At 38.8% G+C, this 14224-nt stretch overlaps 1 protein-coding gene across 2 annotated transcripts in view; it reads left to right on the plus strand.

Moving 5' to 3' along the window:
* Positions 1-446: 446 nt before the first annotated feature.
* The window catches only part of LOC6564503 (transcription factor Sp9), a 29198-nt gene continuing 15420 nt past the window's right edge, over positions 447-14224 (plus strand). For both annotated transcript variants that reach the window (XM_032738158.1, XM_001991881.2), the window contains exon 1: positions 447-1045. In XM_032738158.1, coding sequence (XP_032594049.1) covers positions 929-1045 — 117 coding nt within the window. In that variant the 5' untranslated portion in view covers positions 447-928. The remainder of the gene's footprint in view (positions 1046-14224) is intronic.

Genomic DNA, 14224 nt, shown 5'->3' on the forward strand with positions numbered 1-14224 from the left:
TTGTACTATAGATGTGTATGTACATTATATGTACATTTGCATTTTTACCGCTTGTGTTCATCCTTGATCCAAAAGTTGTGTGTGTCGTCAAATATCAGAAACTGGCGTTCGCGTCCCATTCAAATTGGCAAGTCTTACAACATCGAGTCACCTTTTCATACATAGTACGTCAACGGTCGCAGTCGCAGTCACAGTTACAGTCACTGTCACAGTGACAGTCACTGCCTCAATCACTGTCACAGTCACACAGTGGCAGCAGAAGCAGCAGCAGCAGCAGCAGCAGCAGCAGTCGCAGCAGGAGCAGCAGCAGGCATCATTATTTGATAAGCTGTTTGCTCACATCTGGAAAGAAAAAGAAAGAGAGAAAAGAAAGAGGGAGAGAGAGAGTGAGATATATATATATATATATATATATATATAGAGCGAGCGAGAGGTAGTCTGTCAAATCGTCACTGTCACTGTCACTGACATAGTAAAGTGAAAGTCACAGCCGACGGCAAAATATCTATAAACCATAATAACCGTTATAACAATTGCAATCGCTCAGCTTAAGTGACAGTGAAAAGTGCATTTGAAGCAGTTAGAATCCTTATTAAGATCCTTTTTGTTGCATATTTTTTATTGTTTGCGACGAGAGAGCGCGCGTGTTTCTCTGTGTCTAATCCTTGTGTGACCCTTAGACAGCAGCAGCTACAGTAAGAGCAACAACGGCAACAGCAACAACATTAAATAACATAACAACACTGTTTTTGTGTGCATTGTTTTTGGAGTGAAAACTAGCTCCTCAAAAGAAGAAAAACAAAATTTTGTAAACAAAAAAAAAACAAACGAAAAACATACACTTGCTGTACGCCTCAAAATTACAACGCCAACAGCAGCAGCAGCAGCAGCAGCGGCAGCAGCAACAGCAGCAGCAGCAGCAACTAAAATGTTAACGGACATGACACCGACCGCCGGTCAATTATACGGCTCACAGATTCCGGCTATGGCAGGCATGAACATCACAAACATCGCGACACATTTGCAGAAGCCGCAAGTCAATCCGGTAAGTGGTAAATACGTATGATCCACAGCTCAAAGACATTGTCATTGATCTCCTTTACAATTATCATTCAGCAAGCAAATTTGTATAATGCCTGAAAGAGTTGTAGTGTGTGTTCAGGGTTGCCAACATGGCATTTGTGTTTAGAGTATTCCTGGTCAGCACTCTTGAGATACATTCAACAAGGCTACGCTTGTATTGACAAAATAAAATGTTGACTTCAGTTAAGCTTATCTAAATTGTTTTAATTTTATTTACATTTATTTTGCATACGCCTCTCTGCAAATCGAAAGAAAAAAAGAGTCATATTCAAAAAAGAGAATTACAATTTTTACACGTTATAAATATTTAGGCTTTTTTAAAAAAATGCTAAATTTGTCTAAATCGTCTTCTATAATTTCTTGTTACCGAAAATGCCAACTTTAAGTTAAATTGCTTAAAAATATATAACACATCAGCTATTCAGATTATAGTAGCTAAAATCGTTAGATTTACTTTAGTTTGCAAAGAAGTGTGAGGAGAAACGGGTCCATTGAAACAATATAGTTTTCAGAAATAATGCTACTTTTTATAATACAAACTATGTTGATCTGAGCAAGCTTTTTGATTAACATTGTCGTATATCTTTCCTTGCTAAGATGAAAACAGTGGCATTTTTATGAAGAACCCACTAAGGGCTTCAGTTCAAACTGCGGCAGTCGAGAGACTGTTTTTGGTACGTACTACACTATCTTATTGGGAGATAGCCCAGTACTTACAGACCTGTATTTATCGATACACACTTATAGTTCTTGAAAATATATTTGCTTTCATTCTTTTCAATTAGACGAAAGTGGCGTAAAAATGAGCCCATCTATGAATTATTTCCATGGTAGATGATTTATAAAATAAACTCACCCATGCGATGGGTTTTGGATGCCATTGTTGATGATCAAACCGAGTACATCTAATGCTGCTGACGAGTCTGCGATCCTCTCCGCAAACTGAGCAAAAGTCAGTTCCTAAATCGATTAGGTGCGGCTTGTTCAGCGCTGCTCGCTCTGTGTGCAAACGAATTTCACGCTACGGCTTAGCAGATACGCAGGCCACAGACACTACAGATACAGATACAGATACAGATACAGATACGGATACAGATAGAAGAGTACATGGCAATTATGAAGGCTCTCAGGTATCCGCCGCTTCTGAAATCAATTATTCTGGCTCAGTTGGGCTACTTGAGGTGTGAAGCTAACGATGAAATGATTTTCTTTCTTTACTGATCGACTGATCGAGTGATCTAATGTCGATGCATGTATCGTATTACGAGATTGTAGATAAACAATAAGACTATGACTTTTCAACACATTTTCACGTTGCTCCATAGACATAATTGACTTTTCGCAATGTGCAAACCTCTGATAATAAAGCACGAAATACAAAGCATACAACTATTTGACTAACTTGGTATCTGAGCATCTGAGAATTAGTCGAAGCGCTAATGTATCTTATTTTGTGCACGTCGAGAGGCAGTCTATAATGATTTCTGCACACTGGTCCTAAACTGAAATTTAGCTTTGATCTGTGCCGCTTTCGACCTACAAACACTTAACTCGGGCAATGCCAACGTGGTAACACAAATAATTTCCTGCTTAAGCATAATAAAATTGAATAACCTTAATGATGATTGTGACAGACACACACGCAACATTAACCCCAAAGATCTCAATGCGGCACTCAAAGTATTTACTTTTTCTTTTGGCTCAAATTCATTTTCAATATTCAGATCTGATAATTTTGCAAATAATTTTTGCAATTAACTAAAAAATATTCGATGGTTTCAAAGTTAAAAATGAACTATTCAAGTAGTCGAAGGCCTAGGCTATTACACCTTCAGAAGACATTAGTCCGTTTCAATCATATAATTCATTTAATGCTGATTTAAAAAAAAGAAAAATAGATATTAAAATACAAAATGAATAATCAGTCTTAATGCAAGTTAACGTAAATCACATACAATTAGTCGGATTACTTGAACTATGGATTAATAAACATTGCACCTTGACTTGAGTTACTAATTTGTGGCAACTGATGACAAACTGATGAGCAATTGTATAAGCTGACACATTTAATGGGGATAGTAACGCCAATAATAGCCGCAAGACAGCCGACAGTCGTTGAGAACTTGGCCTCATGACCGTACCTGCAACAATAGCCACAGCAACCACAACAGCAGCAACAACAGCAGCAACAACAACAACAACAACGACAACAACAACATCAAACAACAAGTTCGAAAAATATGACGCCAGAGTCAAGTGTCCAGTAAAAGTCATGGGCACAAAGTGCAGACGCCACGCAGCTGCGTGTGCCTATTTTAAATGTAGAACCGCATAACAAAATGCGCTTTAAACTGGGCTAGAGATGTGGTAGGAACCGCAGTAGGAGTAGCAGTCGCGATCGTAGTTCGAGTTAAAGTTGTGACCGTAATCGTAGTCGGAGTCGAGTATCGAGTTGGGCCCCGATATGCATATTGATGGAGCGGACAGGCGTTTATTAAAATTAATACCACATCAATCATTTTACAAACGTGCTGTCGGCCAAGTTCAAAGCGGCCTCTACCATGTGTGTGTGTGCGTATATATATATATATATATTGTGTGGTATATTGAGCGACTAGACAGTAGTCCAGCTTATGCTATTCGAGTCGAGCGCGTAGAGCCCTCTAATCTTGGGCTCTGCTTAAGAAAGTTACACATGCGCATTGGTTTTAATTAAAAGCGTTTAAAGACGCGACGCGAAATACACAAAAAATATGAGAAATACAAAAATGATAAATTACCAAGACAAACTAAAATTAACATTTATGCTGAACACAAAGCACAAAACATGTGTTGCAGCCTGCCGGTTCGTCGGACGGACGGAAAGACAGACTGACTGTCAGACAGCGGTAAAAAGCAAAAAAACTAAAAAAACTTCAGGAGATTATTGAAATATGTATGCGCCCAAGTTGTGGCTGTTAAATTATTGAAAATCATGCAATGCTCTTGCCGTTTTTCCCATGAACATCTCTTGGACTTGACTCTTGGACCACTCTGTCTGTGGGCCTGGGTATGGGCCTGGGCATGGGCCTGGGTATGGGCCTGGGCCTGGGCCTGCGTATGGGCCTCGTTTGGTTGGCTCACCACTGTCTGTCGGCATAATCAGCATAACAAAAGAAATTAAGCAATAATATATTAATGGAAATATACAAATACACAGTGACTGAGGTCGCTGCTGTGATGTGAACTGTGAGCCAGCTGGAGCAAGATCGCCGCGTCATTGACTAATTTGTTGTGTTCTCAACTCGGTTAGGCGCCAGGGCGTCGCTCATTGGTAGGGCTCATCGGTAGCCCTGACTGCCCAGAAACAGCAGGCGACGTAAATGCCATAGATTTGTCTATCGCCCCACACAGCGAGAAATGTTTCGAATGTACACAACGTGTACAAAAGCGCAATATATATTTATATTTAAATATATGTATAAGTAATTTTGTTTTATATCAATTTGAGAACTATATTCAAATATTATATTATATTTTTATTTTAAATTTTAAATTTAAGAAGTAAAAAAAGATTCTAAAGTTGAATTGGCAAACAATTTATATATTTTTTATCTTTATAATCCTTTATTTATTCTATTGCCAATTAAAATTTATTAATATTAATTGTTAAGATCTCAAAGATTTTATTTATGAATTCAACAACTCAAGCAGGGTTTGAGCTCAACCAAAATAATTATAAACAATTCTGCATTTGATTTCTATTATTATTATGTGATTACTTAAATATTAGCTAGTGGCTTAGTCAGTTGAATCAGTTCTGTTTTTGTCAGTGTAGGGTTACCAGCCGCAATATGTGCAATAGTGTTCTTATTCTTTTCGTTTCGTTTGGTTCCCTTTGCTCGACATATTCACTTTATAATATGATTTGGCTTAATGAATGCGCCCCGCTTTGTGCGACTGTCTGCGCATTTTCACCTTTGACAATAGGCTGGGCCAACGCAATTAACTTGCGTCATTTGGAAAATTAGTTGGCATGATGCTGCTAAAAAGCCAAAAAACGCCGGCACACACACAGTCGATGGACAGGGATGGCGAGAGAAAGATATGACTCAATGGAGTTGTGGAAGCGAGAGCGCATTACAAGGTCGCGGTTGGCGCCTTCAAAGGAGCCGACGTCTGCCAGCATTTTCAATTGGTTTTCCCTCGCAGCTACCACAATACACATACACAAATGCACACACACACACATACACACACACACACATTCATATACATCTGGTAGTGCTGACTTGCAGTTTTGGCTTGCCGGCAAAAACGTCACATAGACCTGCAATTTGTGGCTGACAGACAGTTGGTAATCGCGGCGTATACGCAATGCACTCCATGAAATTTATATGACAGTTTAAAAATGTACTTCTGCCAATGGCATTCCTCACTAACATTTCCTGTTAATGTGCATAATTTGCCGTACACAATTAAACCATTAAGCAAATTGACAGTTTTCACTGATTTTTTGTGTTTTATTTCCATTGCATGTTTCAATAATTGTGCTCAATTCAAAATAATTAATTTTTAGCCGTGAAATCCATTATTTAATGCCCACCTAATTTGTTACCAAAGTTCCACTACTAATGAACTGTACCACAAAAATAAAAAAAAACTATTGAAATTTATTGCAACTATCTGAGACCAAATTTTCAATATTGAATAATATGTTATCTGATGGCTAATTTTAACATACATATATATATATATATATATATATATATGTATATGGAGATGTGTGTTTTGGTATTTTTAATTGGCTAGCTTAAATGTGTGTTTAAAGTGAAATAGAGTGCATAGACTAGATACGATAAATGGATAAATAACCACCAGTTACCAGCTAAGTGCATATTAGATGGCCATGCAATTACAAACAGCAAAAAATATCAACAATAGCAACAACAACAATGCAATCGTAAATGGGCTGAGTGCGCTTCTAATTAACTAGCAACTAAAGTCGACGACGTGTGCGCATTATATGTATGTCCGAGTGGTTCAAGTACCTTATACTTTGAACACTCTGAATGGGGGCCCCCTTGTGGAGTAGACCACTTTACGTAGAACCAGTCTACTTGAAACTATTTGAGCACACACACACACACACACACACAACTACACACACAACTGTTGACCCCATGCCCTGAGTCACCGCATTTATTGTGCGTTGCAACGTTGTCGCTGTCTTTGTCTTTGTCGTTGTCACTGTCTCTGTCTTTGTCTCTGTCTCTGTCTCTATTATTCAACACTCAGTTTGCTTGGCAACGAAGTGTTAGTCTTACAGGTGACAGGCCACTGACAGGCGTTGAAATGCTACCGGCCACAAGCTCAAACACCCGCCCCCGCCGCGTTTCTCTATCACATTTATTATGTCATCAATTGGCCTACTGACTAGGTAAATGTATTAGTTTAAATATTCCAAGGACTCCAAATAGGTGCATTGTGAACTTCACATTATTGAACTTATGTTATTGACCAGATGTTATTGATTATTGATATGGGGATATTAACATTATTTATTTCTACGAAATAAACTACGTACTTTGTTAAGTTGTTAGGAGCTTCAGCATCAATGATTCACACATTGTAAAAGTTTGCAGACTGCATTTAATATGGCAAATGCTTACACCTTTTAAGCCAACGCCAAACCCTTACCTTAAGAAATGTGTTGTTTTATGTGTGGAAATCGGGCCGACAGTGCAAGAACTGGTCAAAATAGCAGCTGCCGAGGGTAGCTGAATGTGAGGCCTTCATTGGCATTTTCGTTGTGTTTTTTTGGCCAAGCTGAGGACCCTCGCAACGATTGCATAAGCTAAATGCAACCACAACCACAACCACAACCACAACAACAACAACAACATTAACGTCCACATGCAGCAACTGCAACTGCAACTGCCAAATCAACATCCACAACTTGTTATAAATTTTGTTGACGCGAAGTCAAAACGTTTGTCAGCGTTGATTTGAATGCACGTTCATGAGTTAATCAATTGTAATGCTTGGCAGCAGCAGCCGCAGCAGCAGCAGCCGTAGCAGCCGCAGCAAAAGCAGAATTAGCAGTAACCACAACAACAGCTAGTTGGCCAAAACTCAACTGGACACCTATACACATCGATTCGAGAGATAGGGGCCCCCGGATCTGGTCTGGGTGTCCGTCAGTCCATCCGTCTGGGGCAATCAATTGCCAGAGTCAAACGCGAAACAGCTTTTTGAATTGTTTGATCGTGCTGTAAATTTGATTTCCAACTTGGCGACGGCTCTGGCTACGTAGTGCCTTATATGGCCAATAATCAAGAGAGTTCGGTTAGCCAGTAAGGCAGTAAACTTACTTATTTATATGTATGTATGTATCTATGTTTTATATAAAGCCTTGTACAACTTGATAACAAAAAAACAAAAAAAAAAACAAAAGCAACAAAAAGAAAACGAATAAAGGCAACTGCAACATCAACAGCTATGGAATATTGGGTTACGTTTAAAGTTTGCTGCAGAATGAAATGATTTATGGTCTGAATTACAGATAATTGTGATAATCATACCGAAAAGGCGCAGTCGCAGTCGAAGTCGCAGTTTTTTTGGTTTTTTTTTTTTTTTTGGTTTTGGTCTGAAATCGATATATAAAATTGAGAGCCATATAAGATGGGCACTCGCTGGCGGCACTGGTCTCGGGATGCGTGTCTAAAAACAGTTTTGCTTTCTTATGATTTGTACACTCTTCACTTAAACTATTCAATGCGGATGCTCGTATTAATGCGCTTAAATTGCACTTTTATTATATAGACTTCACTTTAACATTTATCGCATTCTTATATTACTACATTTCTCATAGTAATTATACACATTTTTTTCTAACTATATTTGTTTTTTTCCATCCTGTATGCTTTTATTTTGTCACAAATTATATAAATAGATAAATAGAGCAACATGAAGGGAGAGAGAAAGAGAGAGAGAGAGAGAGGGGGAGCGAGTGAGAGTGAGAATCGGCTTTATTCGAAGGGATTTTCAATAGAGATCAGCCAGTTAAGCGGCTCAGGCGACCTACAAGGCAGATAATGTACAATGTACATTGTAGGCGTCATTGTTCGGTGTTGTGTGTTGCAGTTTGTTTGTCATAACGGATTTGGCATTGTGTACATATGTATACAAATGCACAAACGCTTGAGCTGCTTGTGCCTGTGAGTTGTGAATTGTGAGCTGTTGTAAAGCGCCTGGGTTTATTTGGTGAGCCGGCTTAGACGGCTAACTGGCCGTTGGCTGGATGCCTCAGTATGCCCTGATGGATGTACAGTGGGATGCATGTAAGATTTTTATGTATTTATTTTAGTGCTTTGCTGCACATTTCATGTCTTTTTATGTGGCCATATTTCTGGCAAGTGTTGAAGTGTGCTGACTGACAAGAAAAGAAGGCAACGAAGACAACCAAGCTGACAAGTCGACAAGCTGACAGAAAACGAGCGAAGCGGATGGCCGTAAAACTTTTTTGCTAGTTGATTGTTTGGTTCCTTTTTCATACATGCTTATGCTTATGTACATGTACATGTATGTCTATGTGAGAACATACATATTACATCGTACATCGTACATGGTACATGGTACATGGTACATGGTACATGGCACTATGTCAATCCCAAAAAGCGTTCAAATCTTTCACCATATTTATTTATTAACTGTAAACGCGTTTTGTTTGTTCGCTTGTTATATTTATTTGCCCTGGCTATTATGTTTGTAGTTATGGGTTGCTGGTGCTGATGCTGGTGAGGCAGCAAGTGCCAGCTGTTTCTTGTTGCTGACGTGGCCGGGAATGCATTGATTTATTTGTGGGTGGTATCTGTGGGCTGTTGTACTGATTTATCACCAACAAGGCAAACAGCAGGAAAGTAAAGAAATGGGTTCTGCAAATCGACTCTCTGAACTTAAGTAAATTGACAAATTGAAATTCGGAATCTGAATCTGAAGAAATCGATTGAAATTGGAGCACTGATCATCAGACAAAAGCAAGTGGAACTTTGTGCAACGAAGCTTACGTATTAATTTAGCAAATGAATTAGAGAAAAAGTGATAAAGAAATAATTTCGTTTATAGTTTTAACAATTCTTTTTTTGATGGTGCTAAGATAAAATTTGTAAAATCAAATCTGAAATTATTACTATTTACTAAGCTTTATAGTTATGTAAGATTTGATAACTTATCTGCCACAATGCTGTCAATAATTATACAAATGTTAAATGCTTCTATATAATCTCTGAAAATGTCTTTCTTTTCCACATATAGAATGCTAATATTTATATTCGGATATTTAGATGCGCTTCTCTAACTGGGCTATGTTCATTTCACGGTCCATCGCAGATAATCCTTTCGATTTCCGCTTAAGCAAATGCTTGGCAATCATTTCATTATATTAGTATAAATAGGTTGCTTGTCAATAACTAAAACAAAAATCAAATTTATCAGTCACTTATTGGTTTATTGCCTTCAACGCTTTGTCACTTGCCGCGACAGGAACCAGCAGCAACAGCAACGGCAGCAGCAACAGCAACAGCAACAGCAGCAGCAGCAGCAGCAGCAGCAATGTGGCGACGGCAGTTGTAAATATTATGCTAAACAGTAAATGAAGTCGTTAAAATCATTTAATGATGCACTCGTTAGTCACTCGCGTTGACAAGTGAAGCGATGCTCAACGCCGACGCTTTTTTTTTGTTTTTTGTTTTTTGTTTTGTTGTTGTTTTTGCTGCAGCTACAGCTGCTGTTGCCGTTGCAATTGCAACGCTGCGTTGCATTCTAGCGAGGCATGCAAATGGCTGCCCGGCAGCCATGTGGCATGACATTTGACGATGCGATGCGATGCGATGCGACTGAATGCGACTGAGACTGAGACTGTGGCGGCTGTTGTCAAAAAGAATTGAAAGGATGTTTGATGGCATGCTAAATTGACAAATGCATGCAGAAACACTTTGCTTGCTGCCGCTTTCCATTTGACTCATTATTCATAGCTAGTAAAAATTGCATGCTGCACTTGCGACTGCTGCTGCTACTTGCTACTTGCTACTTGTTGTGTTGTTCTTCTTGTTGTAATTGCTGCTAAAGTTGCGTGTGTGCCGGCATGCAATGCCGCTCTACGCTCGACGCTCTTTTCTTTTCTTTTTTTTTTTTTTTTAGTTAATCGAAAGCGTTTTTAAATTAATATGAAATGTTCTAGTGCAATTAATGCAGCGCAAGAAGGTGCATCGATGCACTCAGAAAACAACATGAATGGCCAGCTCGATTTAATCTGCACAAAGAACATTTTAAATAAATAGCACATAATTATTTGCATTTCTATTTTCAGTTGTAGGGCTGCCAATTGTTTTTCGCAAGGCTGAAACAAAATAAATGATTTGTAGTTTATTGATTCTAGAAATTATTTACAAAACAAAAATATAAAACAATTATTTCGACTCTTAAGAGTTAATTAATTTTGTTGAGTGTAGCAACTGCAGTTGCAACTGCAACAATTGAGCAGTAGCAACTGTAACAGAAACACGCTTTCTACGGCTTAGTAAATGAGCAAAATTTGCAATTGCCGACAACAGTTTGACGTCAGCATTGAGTGCTTTGAACAGGTGCATGACTTTGCCGCCTTAGAATCCAATGTCTGAATATCTGAGCGTAACTATAAGGTCAAGCTGGGCGTATTATCAATGCCAGCACTGCCAGCAAACAGCATTAACAACAGCAACATGATTTGCAGCAACATCTTTGCTAAAGCTGCGAGCAATTCGTGCATTACAGCGCACGAATCATATACATATATATATATATACTTATATATATATATGTATATATATAATGTATATATATATATATATATATATATATATATATATATATGTTAAAATATATTTATATGAATATATATAAAAACATACAAACACTGTTTGCCTCCAGCGACATGCCAACAACATGAGTCGCCTTGCCTTTGGTGTTGCAGTTGTTCTTGTTGCTGTTGCTGTTGCTGTTGCTGGTGTTGCTGTTGCTGTTACTGCTGCTGCGCCTGCTGCTTAAGATGTATGTGCAGTGATTACCACCAAGCGAGCGTATACTTTAGCATTTTATATGCCTTCTTTTTTTTTTTTAGGCCACGTTGTCCTTGTGCACAAGCGTAGTCGAACTTTGAGTCTTGACTTGAGTCGAATCAAGTTGAGTCGGAGCAGGACGAGTCTTACGCCCGAAATTAGGTTTTTAACTTTGCACAAGGCGCGCGTTGAAATGGCGTTGATGATGTTCATGTTTCATGTTTGTGGCCTGATGAAGCGCAACGATTATCCCCAGCAACAACAACAACAATAATAACAATAACAACCCCAACCCCAAAAAATATGCCAAGAGAGGCCGAGTAAAAAAAATTGATTTGCCACGGCACGAAGCTGGACCCAAAGCTGCAAGGCAACTGCAGCAACAGCAACAGCAACATCAATAGCTATGGCTATAGCAACAGCAACAGCAACAGCAACAGCAAGAGCGATAAAACTCGTTTCAGTTTCAATTTCATTTTAAAGGCACTTTGGTAACGACAAAAATGCACACAGCCAGTCTAAGAGCTATGCTCTGGCGATGAGTGGGGGATTGTGGGATGTGGGCATAAAAGTGGGCGTTGTTGCTGGCGTTGCAGGCGTTGCTGGTTGTTGTTGCTGGAGTGCCAAAATCTATCGAGGCATGCATATTTATGCGTGCTATTTTCAAACGACGGCGACAAAATATGCACCAAATGCAATTGAAACGCAATGAAATTTTTTGTTATTTTTTTTTCATTCTTCTTTTTTTTTCGATTTTTTTTTTGGTTGCAACGCCCACCATTGGCTACAAGCCAAGTCAAGTTTTGTTTTACAAAGAAGTTGCAGCCAAAAGTTGTTGCTATGGATGTCGCCGTTGCTGTTGCTGATGCTGATGCGGTTGGCAGAGATTGCCACATAACAATTTCTCAATTGAAATGTGTACGCGAAAATTGTTGTGTCTGCTTTTGCTGCTGTTTTCTCGTTTGACAAATAAGTTGCATGCAAATAGCAAGCATGAGCAGGGGCCCCAATTGCTACCGCAGCAACCACTATAGCGCAGTGCAGTAGAAATTTGTATGCAATGAATTAAATTTCAGTGCAGAGTTTTCTCAATGACTTTGTCATTGATGAAAATCGCAGCATTACCTTTGACCTGCCAAGTTGTTTGTCAAGTCCGCCTGACAGCAATCGTTGCTGTCGTTGTTAACATGACAAATTTGCCTGGCAATCGCCCTGCAACAATATGCGGCAACAATATCAAGAGCTGCTGCTTCACTTCACATACGATTAGTCAGAGTCTCTTTCTGCCAGCAAGGTTGAGTTCCTTCCATAGGCTTACTCATCGGCTCACTTAATACCAGGTTAGAGTGCTCCAGTTAAAAGTGTGCGACTAGCAGACACCCTGTTCTATACACTTTCATTTAAGTTCTTTTAACCTCTTAATAAGAAATCAAATCTGCAAAAATATATGTGGTCAATTCAAGAAAGTTTCAGTTTTGGGAATAACTGTTAGCCTATTTATATAGTTTTAAATTATACAAACGATTTCTCAGTTGTTTCATTCATTCATTGCTGCTAACAAACTTGACTTGATGCGCGACTCTATATATATTTTATATCATTAAGATCAAGAGTCGTAGTATGCATTCTTTATGGGTCGCAGATGCCGCTTTAATCATATTTAGTGGGCGCAGGGTATACAAATCGAAAACGTTTATAAGATTCGTCGCCAACGATGTTCCCACATTCGTCAGTCTTACAGCGGAGCCGTGAAATATCTTCGAAAACCTGAGAAAATGGCCTCCAGACTGGAAGATGCATAGAGTGAGAGAGAGAGAGAGAGAGAGAGAGAGAGGGAGCGAGACAGGGAGTATCTTGAGCATCGGAATAGGTATCTGCATCTGCAGCCAAAAAAAAAAAAAATAACAAAAAAAAAGAAAAAGAAAAAATACCTAAACGTTGTTGCCTGAAAATTGTAGGTAATTTTCGGGGCCCGGCAAAAGGTCTTGGGGCTCTGCTTACATTAGCGTTAGCGTGTGTGCAGGTTGTAATTTTCTACTTTGCGCCTAAAAACGCTGATAATAGAAAGCACCCGCAACGATGACTCTATGGGGCACTGAATGCACTGAGGGCCGAGGTTGCAGTTGCAACTATTGCTGTTCGCCCAGTAATCGGCAGTGCGACCATTATCGGGTAGAGCTCTGGATAGCTGATCATAATTATGGCGGAACTTGTTAACTGCTCATAAAAAATTGTTAACTCAAATGAAATGATATACACGATTTTGTTGTTCGGCTAACAACACAAAAGCAACAACAACAATAATGTCCAATGAATGCACTTTTCTATACAATATTTAATAGGCACTTTTTTATTTTTGGTATTCGTTTTTCGTGCCAGCGGCTCTCTCGTGTGCGGAATTCAATCAGAAACTATCATTGATGGCGCCTTTTTATGGCTTGTTTTGCACTTTCCATAAAACTACATACACCCATAAATTGTTGTTGTTGTTGTTGCTGCTGTTGCTGTTGTTATTGTTGGCGACCAACTAATTGATGTTGTCTATCGCGCTTTGCTGTTTGCTGTTTGCTGCTTGTGCTGTGGTGTGGTGTGCTGTGGTGTGGTATGGTGTTTTTGCGTTTTGTTAATTAGTCATTTAATGCTCAATAAAAACAACAATAGTAACACTAACGCTTACACTGGCCAGCCACAATGGCAATATATCTATCTATCTGGTCATAGCCCGAGTCACAATATGGCCAGCAAATCTTTTATTTATTGAGTCATTAAATAATAATCATAATTTTCTTGCTTAGTAGACTTTTTTTTCTAAAATAGCTGGCCGGCGTTTTGTATTTATTTATATTTATTTGCCGTTGTTCATATTTCGTTTGGTAGGGTCACAAAAGCATTTTGGCAAAGTTAAGCTGACAATCCATAATATGTTAAGTAGTTTTTAAAAAGGCATCAGGTTTGATAAAGCTATAACAGACATCTGCATCTGTATAAATGCCATATATGTATCTACATACATATACATATACTTGATCAGCAGAGACGTCAACATTTCGTGAATCTTTCGTAAG

The sequence above is a fragment of the Drosophila grimshawi genome, unplaced genomic scaffold (assembly GCF_018153295.1).
Source record: "Drosophila grimshawi isolate 15287-2541.00 unplaced genomic scaffold, ASM1815329v1 contig_848, whole genome shotgun sequence".
Taxonomy (NCBI): domain Eukaryota; kingdom Metazoa; phylum Arthropoda; class Insecta; order Diptera; family Drosophilidae; genus Drosophila; species Drosophila grimshawi.